Source organism: Corvus hawaiiensis, chromosome 1, assembly GCF_020740725.1.
Source record: "Corvus hawaiiensis isolate bCorHaw1 chromosome 1, bCorHaw1.pri.cur, whole genome shotgun sequence".
Lineage (NCBI taxonomy): Eukaryota > Metazoa > Chordata > Aves > Passeriformes > Corvidae > Corvus > Corvus hawaiiensis.
Window position 1 is genome coordinate 64,376,556 of NC_063213.1, and position 12,495 is coordinate 64,389,050.

The window sequence follows — 12,495 nt, forward strand, 5'->3', positions numbered from 1 at the left end:
ATCTGTCTGTTGTTGCCAAATGCGTGCTAAATAGGCCATTCCAGCAGAAATCATTGCATTAAGAAGCAAAGAGCAAAGCCATGGGTGTGATGTTAGGCATTTGAACAATCCTGGATTCATCTAGGTTGGAAAAGACCTTTGAGGTCATCAACTCCAGCCATTAACCCAGCACTGCCAAGTCCACCTGTGTCCTTAAGTGCCACATCCATGTGTCTTTTTAATGCCTCCAGGGATGGTGACTCAATCACTTCTCTGGGCAGACTATTCCAGTGCTTTGCAACCCTTTCTGTGAAGAAACTTTTCCTAATATCCAATCTAAACATCCCCTGGTACAACTTGAGGCCATTACCTCTGGTCCTGTCACTTGTTGCCTGGGAGAAGAGACTGACCTCCACCTGGCAGCAACACCCTCCTTTCAGGCAGTTGTGGAGAGCAATGCGATTCCCCGAGACTCATTTTCTCCAGGTTAAACACCCCCAGCTCTCTCACTTGCTTCTCACAGGCCTTGTGCTCCTGACCCTTCACCAGCTCTGTTGCCCTTCTCTGGACATGCTCTGCCACTTGTGAGGGGCCCAAAACTGGACAAGAATTGGAGGTGTGGCCTCACCAGTGCTGAGTGCAGGGGGACAATCACTGCCCTGGTCCTGCTGGCCACACTGTTCCTCTCTAAATTTTTGACAGACACCATCATACACACACAGTGTCTTTCTGAGCACTTTTACCACTTCTATTCTTCCCTGATCAGAAGTGGTGTGTGAGTACAACTTGCTATGCTTCATCTGATGTAACTGTAGTGAAGAAGGAGGGTACAATCCTTCTTTGGCAGCAGCTTCACACTTAAATTGGATTAAGTGTAATGTGAAACCATACCTGAAATAATTGGCTTTATGCTGCTAGAGGTTTTCATGGGGACATACAAGTTTATTAAGGTGCATACATGCCTTCACAAAGAAACAGTTCTAGTTGTTGCTAATGTTTTGAAATATGCGTGTTTTTCCTTTGCTGGCCCACCTTTGAAATTGGTCATGTTTACATAAATCTGAAGTAAGGGCTGCTTAAGAACGTCTTTTGCTTCCTAATCTTGATTCATCATCCCAGTATGCTGTAGCTACAGAATAGCTTATTTCTTGCTCACAGCTCACTCTGTATGCACTCTCAGGCACTGAAGTAGAAGCCTGTGGAGCACATACGTATCCATGAAAGGAACAGTAGTTGTTGCAGAAACCTAAAGGATGCTGCAGTCATAAAAGAGTGCCTTCATTTACTAGTGTTCGTAAATTGAATCAGTGATATTTCCACCCTGTAACTCGTGGTTTTAATAAAAGATGGATATTTCATAAGGAGGCCTGTTTGTGTGGCACTGGTGAGGTCACACTGAGCAGATGGAAGTACAGCAATCTTCAACACTGGTTTGAGAGGAGAAGCATCTCGGACACATCTGCCCATATAGCAACAAGTCTCCACAGCCTCCCTGGGGAAGGGGCAAAAGTTCATCGTTGTAAGTAGAGGTAAGACCTGGCATTTTCTCTGTCCTTGCTGAAGTCAAGGGTAGTGAAGAGCCTGTGATGCTGCCAGGCCAGGCTCCATGCCCCACAGGGTTTTTTTTGTCCCAGAGAAGAACGCTAGCATAGAGTGTACTTTCAAAGACAGAACCAAAAGTGCTTTCAGTTCACTAATTCATTTCATATCTATGCCAAACTTGCAAGTCATTCTCTAATCCTCTTTCAGTGCTCTGGCAACTGATAATAGGGATACTACAAACCAGTGTGGATGATTCTTGCTGCAAAGGGTTACATTTGAACTGTGAAACAGGCTTAACCTTCACTTTTTGGGGTGGTAGTCGTCCTTCTTGCTTATCATCGATCACGTGAGATTTGAGCAGGTACAGAGATGCAGAGATTGGGTGGGCGAATGTTTTTAACAGCCTGGCTGATGAAGCACATCAGTGGGAGAAAATTGCTGTGCAGAAAGCCGGGATGCTTGCTAACCTTTATAGTCTGTTTTTTGCCGAGAGAGCATATGTTTTGTGCAGAACAGAAGCCAACACAAAGCGTTTTTCTCTGGCTGCATGTATGGTTTTGGTGATAGAAATGTAGTTGCTTGAAATTAAAATCCCATTCATCCTGTGCGGGAGTCCTCAGTCTGCGTGAAGGAATGGGGCTTTGCAAAGCAACCTGAGTAATTTTGTGGAGATACAGGCAGATCTATACAACACCTTCATTCTAGAAAGGCAATTGTTCATAGATATGAGGAAATATACATGTTAAATAGTCTTTCATTTCCAGTTCACAAATTATAAGCACCATGATAAAAAAATTTGTAAACACCAGGTTATTTTTGCCATGGAGGAGATGAAAATAAGCACTAAGAATGGCTGGTATGTTTTGTTGTTCGGGGCAGTGGGGGTTGGATAGTGAGGACATGGACAATTTTATGCAGAGTTTAGGGAGAAAACTGCTGAATGTTACTTTTGCTCTTTGTTGTCATTAGGGAACGTGTATATTCATACAAACGCTGCTGGGATTTTCAGGGGGTTTTCTTGCTATCTTAGCGACATGATTGCAGAATTTTAAAATACAGTAATAAACCTCTTATTACCCAAATAGTTAAGGTTAATACCCGTGAAAAACAAGAGGTTTGCCAATTATGCGTTTCATCCATACTGAATGATAACTGTGCTTTCCTTAAGTCACAACAGTCAAGGCTGCTGTGGAGTGACAAGACCTGGGCTTCCCTTCAGTGTTGTTTGATATGTTTCACTTTGACATTATGTAAATACTCTGCTATTAGGGAAGAAAATGACATAAAATTGCATCCTTTCTCAACAAGGTTTTAAGTTCTTTCTGTAGCTTCTCTCCTTTTTGAAGCTGTAATAAAGATAGATCATAATTAGAATCCCAGTTGCTTAAGTGAGAAATTAGCATGTTCTTACATGTTGAGCTGAGCCAGGATCCCAGTGAGACCCCCTCCGGGTATCTGTCCTGCCCCAAAGTGCTTTCCCTAATACCAATTTACATTCTAGACATATTAAAGAAAATCATATTCACTGCTACCTAGCAGTTAATCAGAGCCTTCAGATGGGCTTGAAATTATTTGCAGCCAACTGCCAAAACCACCTGCAGCCGTTCGCTTCCTGCAGCCGTACTCAGGCATGCTGTAAAACTAATCAGAGAGTGCTACTCCATTGCCCAGTACCAGGACTGAACAAATTCACTCCATGCATGTCCTTCATTCTTACAAATTTATCCCAAATCTTACTTAACCCCACTGCCAACCTCCTTGCTTATTGTCTTCTGGGCTGTGGCCAAGCAAACAAAAATCTAAAGGTTTTGACCCGATGTCTTCCCTGTCAAAAAGATCTTCTCCTAAAGGTTTTGATTTTTTTTTTAAGAACTGGGCACACATATATATACCTTATCTATTATTACATATTTATGGAAATAAGATTCTAGCAGATTGGAATAAATTAAAACCTTAATGGGGCTAAAATAAACCTAATTTGTAAATTAATTAAAAACAGAAAGCAATGAGCACTAACACTTAACAAAAAAAAAAAAAAGACATTTTCATGGTGCAAAATACAGATTTAATTTCCAAATAAGTGAATGGTAAACTGTAATTGTATCATGTGCAAGAAGACATTCAGAACATATGAAACAGTAGTCACAGATTTTACAGTCAAGCTGTTCCCTTTCTGGTTTTCCAAATTGTAGCAGAAGATACCAAAGGATAAAACAAATAAAATACTGTCTTCATAATTGACCCAGGGGATTTGGTATTGGTAGGAGATGGATTCAGGTCTCTGTCTCTCTCTTCTAAAAGGTGAATTTTTATGTTTTCTGCCTAACATGTTTCTGATGTGCTCTTGTTTCCACAGGCCAAGGCTGCAAGCACAAAGGAAGTTTGCTCAGTCCCAGCCAAACAGTCCCAGCACAACTCCAATAAAGATAGTGGAGCCGTTGTTACCCCCTCCTGTCACTCAGATTTCTGACCTCTCCAAAAGGAAGCCCAAGACAGAAGATTTTCTCACTTTCCTCTGTCTTCGAGGTAGGTGTCTTGCAGCAGCCCTGGGGCACAGTCTCATTCACAGAAGGAGCTGTAGCGCTGCACACCAAGCAACAGCCAGACAAATGTACTGGAGCTGCACTTGAATGTATTGCGTTCATTTCAGCTCTCAGCAATTCTTCAGCAGGAGCATTCGAGTTCGTGGTTCTAAAGATAATAAAATGAGCCTGGTAATAGTGCAAAAAGAAATTTCTTTTATGCTTGGCTCTCTGATACCCTGAATAGGTTTTTGTCTAGCTCTCTTAAGTCCTCCCCATCCTCCTTTGTTTTGTCTGACTATAAACTGAAGAAGTGCTTAACTTGCTTGTGTACTTGTTCCTGCAAGAGGAGAAAATCTTCTTGGAAATTCCCCTTCTCTGCCTACTCACTGTCCTTTATTGTTCAATCTGAGTCAGGCTTTTCATCTGACAGTGGGTGGAGGGGTTGCCATTGTTCTTGTCCACCTCAAGAGCTGCATTATTCCTGTGTTGATAATTAAAATAGGTGAGCTTCTCCTCTCAGCAACCCAAGTACAAACGACACATCTGAAATTGTGGAGTGAGATACCTGAATCACCTCACAGTAACAGGTGCCTGAGCCTGGCTGGAGCTGTGTGGTGTGTCTGGGATCAATGGGCTGTGTGTCTGCAAGCCTGCATGTCGAACCTGAGGGGCCTGAGCGTGAGGTACAGCTCAGTGTCTAGATTAAGCTAGAGAAGGAGATGTTACTTGAGTGGTCATTTTTCTTAGGACTTTCCATGGCCCTGTGTCCCAAGTCATGTACTGAAGATAGCATCTTTCAGTTTAATCCCCCAATGGTCATGTTATCTCTTGCGGTATGTTTCTCTATAGGTGCTTTCCCTGTCTCCTTAGTCACTGCTCCGTCCTCTGTGCTGGAATGATGCCTTTTGCTGGTTTTTTGTCCCATTACCTGCTGAAAGGGTGTGCATTTGTTACAGATAGGCTTTGTCTGCAAAAGTCTTACCTAGTGGGCTGAATCTTTCAGCGCTTGCGTTGGAGTTCCCCTTTCGTAGGTCTCTGTTGCATCTGTGGACAGCTGTGATCAACACCACCCGTAGCTTCCTGCTGAGGCTTTCTCACCTTAATGCAGTGTGGTTTGATTTCATTTTTCTTCTCTTCTATAAGATTTTAGGCTAGTGGTACCTTTAGACTGGTTGCTAATTTATCCAACTTGATTCACATCCAGTATGGAGCCTCCATCCTTTTGGGACCTCTGGTAAAGTGGGTGGGTGGAGGGGATAGAGGAGGGTGATTTGCTAGCCTTTGTGTTTGTTTAAAGGATGGAAAGGAGCAGAATCTAATGGAGTTTAAAGTGGCATCATGGTCCTCTGAAATATAATCTGTGGAAATGTATTTCTAATTTAGTGTGAGGTTGATCAGTCTGTTGGCAGCATGTCACTGCTGTGATCTGGGCCAACTGCCACAGTTGTTGGTGAGAAGAGTCAGATGGGGTTGTGTGTGTGTGTCTGTGTGTGAGTACACGTGGCTGCATTCACACACTTGTTTCCACTGCTTGCTAACTAAGCATGTGTTATTTATAGCTTTGAAGGCACTTGCACTTATAGAAAGGCAACCTGTGTGGGAGTGTCACTTATCTCCACTTTCATTTCCTACTCTCTTAGCACTCTCTTATCGTTCTGGTTTAGCAATGCAAATGGGAAGCATGGGTACTTTAGTCGTATTCCAGTGCTTCATGTTGTTGGGTTTTTTTTTGTTGTTGTTGTTGGTTGGTTGGTTTGGTTTTTTTTAAAAATTTTTTTTAAGTATTATTATTTTTATTTAAATCAATGGCTGTTTAGCTCTTGCACCTATAATTTTCTTCTTTGTTATTCATCTGTGGCATAATTGATGTTTTGTACTGTCAGTTAAGAACTTCCAATTCATTCCTAATTTCTTCAGTATGCAGGAGTACTCGTACATTTCTGACAACACATGCATTCAGACGGCAAGATCACAATTACAATTATGTTAAAAACCACGAGGGAAAGTCTGCTCTGAGTGCCACACATAGCAAGTTCTTGGTGTACTTAAACAGTCTGAAGAAAAGCAGAAAGGGAAAGCTGTCAGCTTTCTGTTTCAGCACCCCCACAAGCTTATTACTCCATCACCCCTGTATAAAACGTGAAAAGAGCCAATTAAAAAGAGGTGGGGGAATCTTCTTGGACATCAGCTACCTGGATCCTTCTCTGTGCAGGATCAGGAGAGTGCTGTGGCTTGGAGGGAGGACTGGGTTGTTCATACTTGTATTTTCATCGTTCTGGCTTGTGTGCCTGAACTACTGTGTCCTTCAAGAGGTCCTGGCTGCCTGAGGTTGTGTCCATATGGCCTCTGGGAATGTTTAGCTCCAGGTGGCTGTCTCTTTTGATGTGTCTATTTCGGAAAAAGGAGATGGAAGCTGGTTGCTAATGCTTGTAGGGAGTTCATATAGCAGTGTGATGGTACATCCAGCTCCAGAAAGGTCCCACAAGTGGCTTTCCAGGGCACTGGCAGGCTTAGTTGGATTCTACTCTTCTGGTGGTGCCTAGTGAGCTTGGAGAGGGAAGAGCCAGTAGCTTACGAAGACCCTGCATAGGGAAGACTTGGAATTTTTTGGAAGGGATTTATTTTGATTTGGAGCCTCCGTGCTATTATTTATTGAAGTGTTGGAGGTTTCAGAACTGTTGCACCACAACAGGTGGTTGTTCTGACTTCTGTCCAGCTGCATGTGTCCAGCCTTGTCTTTTTGTTCTTTGACGATGAAATGCAACATGCAATTGCACGGAAATAAGAACACACTCACAGGGTTGTTGTTCAGCACTTCAAAAATCTTAAGTGTAGTAGTGATAAGATCCAGAACAGTAAATCGCCATGTTTGTTTAATTAAAAAAAAAAAAATTAAGTTAGGACTATATTAGGTCCTAGTCCTTCAAAATGCTCTGGTGATATAGTCCCTGGATTCACAATCAAAGTCTTTTTTTGGGCAAAGGAGTCTTTCCCAGGATTGGTGGGAATGCAACTGAGTGGTCTTCTCTGTCCTTGTCCCACCACACCCCCCAGCGGTGTCAGAAGCAGAGCATAAATTTGTCACACCATAGAATAATGAATCATTAAGGGTGGAAAACACCTTCAAGATCACCAAGTCCAGCCTTTGACCAAATTCCACCATGAATTCACATGTCAGTGTGTACTTTTATTTTCTGGTTTTAAACAGAGAAAGGTAATAATCCTGTCACCACTAGAGGTTCACTCTTCATTGTTCTTGCGGGGTTTATTTTGAGTGGGAGCAGCTGAATTCTGTCAGTGAAGGAGCAATACTATCATGCTACAGTGTGGAAGGAAGGCCCTTGACATGCATAAGGTCCCATACTTAGTAGAAGAAGTACCATTTACCTGTCCTGGTATGTGTAAGAAAATCTAATGATACAAATAATTTTAACTCCCCCTGCCACTCCATTAGCATCCTGTAATTTCAAAGGGAAATAATTTAACCAAGATAACCTGCTTGGTTTCATTATCCAGAACACTAAAGCTTTAGACATATTTTTAATTAGTTTGTTTTTCAAACTCTTGATTTGGTAATACACTGTACTAATTACTTTTTAAAGGTAAGTGGAGTACAGTGAAAAAGCTGTAACAGTTGATGAATATCTGAGCACCTTGGAATACATTTGTAAACTGACCAAACTTGGCAAGGCTCCTCTGCTTTCTATTATTTTAAAATCCTCCTTTTAAAAAAGTTGGTGGGTTCTTTTTTGTATTTTATTAAATTGTGCCCTAGAATTTTCAACACAAGGAAGGGAATAATGCAGATATCTCTGAAGTGTTTGTCTGCAGTGTTCTTATCTTTAATAGCTTCTTTGAAGGAGCCTGTATGCCCTTTGCCAGAGGCATAATTAGTATCATCTTTCAGCAGTGTGTAGATACGAGTGTGTCATCTCTGTGTGGTTGTACAACAGCTCTCACTCCTACTGTGTTTTCTGCCTCTGATCATATTTTTCTTAATAGCTTCTGTTACAATGCATTTAAGTTACCTCTGCTCTTTGTAATTATTTAGAGGTTAAAATATTGTGAGTCAAATATCAGACTAGAGGAGGAAGGAGAAACAACTCCCTGTGAGCAATAGATCTTTGGCAAAAGGTGGTAACAGGAAGGCTGTGATTAGGAGACTACATTTTAAGAAGTTTTCCCATGATCAGTTTTCTAATTAAGCTGAGCCTCTGGGAGTTACATGCTAGAGAATTTCAGGGATTCCTAAATAAAGATGGTTTAATTGAGATCTCACAAATTGAGTTTTCAGGCTCTTCTATTCCGCAAAACATGTGGTTGTTCTTTTTCTTTGAATGCTGTTTTGACTTAATAATCTGATGATTTGTTGCAATTGGGCAAAGTCCAAATAAAAATTTTCACTATATCATGTTTGTGTGAACTTCAGTAACTTCTAACTTGTAGCGCAGTGTGCTCTTAAACAGGCTTTTTATTCTTTTAAACACCTATATTTGGGCGGTAGAAAGGCTTAGGGGCCTTTGATCCCAGTCTTCTCTTTTGAGTCCTGATAGGAGAGGTTGACTGTGTCAGTTCATACCTGCAGAGATTTTCGATTACAATGGGAGAGCCCCCAGAACCAAAACTTGGGAGCTCTTAATTTATGGCATGTTAGAAGACAACTGTTAATTTGCCTATCTTTCAGCAAGGCAAAAGGTATGTTTGCTGTTAGTTCAGTGTCAATAGGTACAGTAATCAACGTGTGCTGTACTTGGAGAGCTGCTGACTTGGATCAGTCACATTCTTGAAGCACCAGCCATTGGCACCGTGGAGACTTGCTCACCACATCAGAGTAAGCAGATTGAGCGGCACAGCAACTTGATTAGGGTGGAAGCAAAGCAATGAAATGCTGACACTATCCAAAAGTATGAGCTTCTTTGAAGTCTGGGTTAGTTTTTATAAATCCAAAATAGCATTAAAACATGCAGACATGCAATAATTAGTTTAAAATACTGGAAGAAAAATTGTAATTGATTTTATTACTAAATCATTTAGTATTTGAAACTAAAATTTTAGGATGGATTGAAAAATCCAAGAATAAACTTTAGGGTGCTGAATTTTAATTGCACAAATCCTTTAATAAAAATAAGTTTGTATTTAGTAACTGTAATCTCAAAAATTTCTGGTTTAAAGTTAGGAGTAACATTGAAGTGTAGAATATTAGATACTTCTCTTATGTGCAACCATTTAGGCCACCTGTGGAACATGAGCTATCAAGCAACTCTTGTGGTTTAGGACAAGAGTAATTTAATCAGTGTTGGCAGGGAGAAGTGATTATACAGGCTCACAGTGAACAGCACATGTGTGAAGTACAGAGAGAAGAGCTTGGTGACCACCACCATGGCATTATTTCTTCCCAAGGGAATGGAGTGCTGCTGGAGTGCCAAACCGCCAGGCATCCGTTCCAGTGGAAGATGCAATTTCATGTCAGTGTGTGCCTACTGGGAGATTTAAGAGATGGGAAGAGGTGCTGAATGAAGTAAGATAGAGTATCCTGTGTGTAGTACTAGAGCTGAATTAAAGTTTCTTCCAGTTTTTGAGCCCTTTCTGATGTCAATGACCCCAATATCTACCCCTGCAAAAAGCCACAGGATGCAGTTTACTGACTGAAAAGGGAGACTGATCTTGAGGTTTAGCTTTTGTATTTGCCACAGATTCACTCCGAATCCCTCAGCGAGTTGCTTAGTTTTTTGTAAAATGAGGATAAATATTTAACTCTGTATATAGGCATTGATATAGCTGGACATTGATTATGGATGAGCTACTGGCATAAAATCTGAGTCCTGCCATGGCAGCAGCAATTCAAAAGCTCACTGCCCAGTTGGGGAATGTAAAGTATTCTGGCAAAGGCAATTCCTGCCCTTCATCTCAGGCAAAAACCTCTGAGCCTGTTTCTCTAACCTGGGAATATGCCATAGGTTCAGTGTTACCCAAATGACTGATTTTGTGCTAGGGGTGGGGCCCAGGATCTCTTGGGTATGAAACACTGCCTGGTAGCTTTTTGGGAATGGCATCACAGTGGTTTGAAACTTCAATATTTGTTTTGTTCTTGGTGGAAGGGAACATGAAGTTGGGGTTTGAAGTGCATGTGGAAAGGGTTGGTTTTGAGGTTCACTGTAAAATCTATTCGGGCTGGTGGAGTTAAATTATTTTGGGATTGTCAGATACAAATTATAAATGTGAGAAGCACTCCTTTGGTTTTTTAAAATTTTGAGTACTCTGTTACTCTGGAGTGTTTTGCTAAGTTTGGAAAGTCAACCTTTGCTTTTTTTTTTTTTCCCCTGCATACTCACTCATTTCTTCACCCTTGCTCCATTTCCCTAGAAAAGGAAGAATTTTCTTTAGGTTTTTGGGTTTAACTCTACTAGTTTGAAGAACAGACTGGGAAGAAAATGGGGTTTATGTTGCTGCACTAGTCGATAAATTAGCTGTGACACCAGTGGCACCTTGTGATTCATACGGTGGCAGCAGAGGGAAGAGTTGGAGCTCTGTTTTAATTCCGTATTTGGGACGGCCTTTTCTTCCCTCTTGCTCAGGCACTGAGGAGCTCCCTCTGGGACTGTTCCTGCAGGTGGAATCACACAAGTGAACTGCAATTGCTCTTTCCTATAGAGTTTATGCAGTTTGTACTCCTTTAGCCTGGCTTGTTAAAACTACCATAAGGTGCAGGCATAAATTACATATATTTGCACTTCAGGGAGTTGGCGTTGTCCTGCCAAAACATAATAAATAGGACATATAATAAATGAGAAGCAGGCCCTAAATGTTAAGCACTGAGATGCCAGCACATCAGGAGCATTTGAGAGGCAAGGTTTTTCCACCTGCATTCAGCCACAAAATGGGGCTGTGTGTCAGAGAAGCCAAACCTCTGAACGTGGCTCACTGTAGGGCTTGGCATGCTGTGTGCTTTTCTGGGGCGGGCTGAAGTCCCGCATACCTTGACCTGCCCTGTGCTTAAATCATTCTGATGTCTTAAATTGTTTTAAGATTTTTCCAAAGCACATCTGGGTTATGTTTAATTGTCAGGGGGAAAAAAAGAGAGGAGCTACAGGGGGAGTTGGTGTAAATAATTCATGGAGAAGAATCCTCCAATTTTGCAGAAACCACAGTCCAAATTACAGAGAAGGCTCTTGGACTGAGATGATTTTTGTTGTGGTTGTAACATACCAGAGTTTGAATCCTGTCCAGATGAAAACATTTGGTTTGTACTTCAGTAAATACTGCAGAAACACTGCCAGCTAATTCTGAAGAGTAATGAAATAGTATTTTTGGCAAAGCATATGCACTTTCCATACTTCTGATTCCACTCTTCAGATCCAAATTCAGAGGGTTTTTTTAACATGTTTAGCTAGTCCAAGACAAAAGTTAATGTAATTTAATGAGAAACAAAACCATAATTTAGGAGGGAAAACTACACATTTGTCAAAAAAAAAAAAGTAATAACATCATCAGTCAAATAAAATGGCTGAAAAAGAGTATAGTTTATTCTATTAATCAGGCACTTGCTGCTGAGGTCAACACATCTGTATGTACAGGCTGCAAAAGCATCAATTCTGCCTACTGTTAGTAGTGAGCCTGAATTTTGCACATGCAAAGGGTGACATCTTTCCTGGGAAATTGCTAAAAGTAGCACCATGACTTAAACCCCACATATTTTACTGTGTACTTATTGTTGTATAAGCACCAAATTGTTGTAATAGAGGACATGAAATACATTTGTCATTCTTTCATATGCATTAGGCCACACTTTGTGTGTAGTTGTGGTAATCGTTTTTCCTATATAGTTAAGTTTTCTTTTGTGTTGCTCTCACAATAGGAGGAAAGACAAAAATATTCAAGGGAGAATTTCAATATCAGTATCTGGAAACAGTTGCCAAACATACTTCAAATCTAGTTTTTTAAAAGAGCTGATTGTCCTCCCTTTTTGTAATAATTCATAGGTCATTGTAACCTAGATGAGTGGTTTTAAGAAAAACAACTCATCATTAATGATTCTCTCAAAATTTGCCACACGCAGTAGTATCCAATCCTAGGAGCTCTCATACTGGTGAGGAGAGGGTACCTAGGGTTGTGTCAGCTGTCCAAACTTTCTGTATGGCTTGCAATCCCTTAGTCAGCCATGGAAATTTGTTAGGCTTTCAAAATCTCACTATGAGGTCCACCTTTGGTGATTTGGCCTTTCCCCAGTGTTTTGGAAGAGGGGGAGAGGGCTAGGAAGTTCCCTCCAGGTTGCTGCCAGGCTTTGGCCATGGCTTCTCTGCTCTCAACTGTGAGAGTTGTTAAGCAAGAAAAGGCGAGTGGCACATGTCTGCATCAGGGCAGCAGGTTGACTGCACTATCAGATGGATGCCTTGTATTGAGCAGCCTTAACAGGAATGTCCTTTCCACTTTACTGTATTTGTTACTATTT

At 41.2% G+C, this 12,495-nt stretch overlaps 1 protein-coding gene across 2 annotated transcripts in view; it reads left to right on the forward strand.

The window, feature by feature from the left end:
* JARID2 (jumonji and AT-rich interaction domain containing 2) overlaps positions 1 to 12,495 on the forward strand; it is a 214,405-nt gene that overhangs the window by 149,010 nt on the left and 52,900 nt on the right. For both annotated transcript variants that reach the window (XM_048308408.1, XM_048308398.1), the window contains exon 4: positions 3,878 to 4,047. In XM_048308408.1, the coding sequence (XP_048164365.1) occupies positions 3,878 to 4,047 (170 nt within the window). The remainder of the gene's footprint in view (positions 1 to 3,877; positions 4,048 to 12,495) is intronic.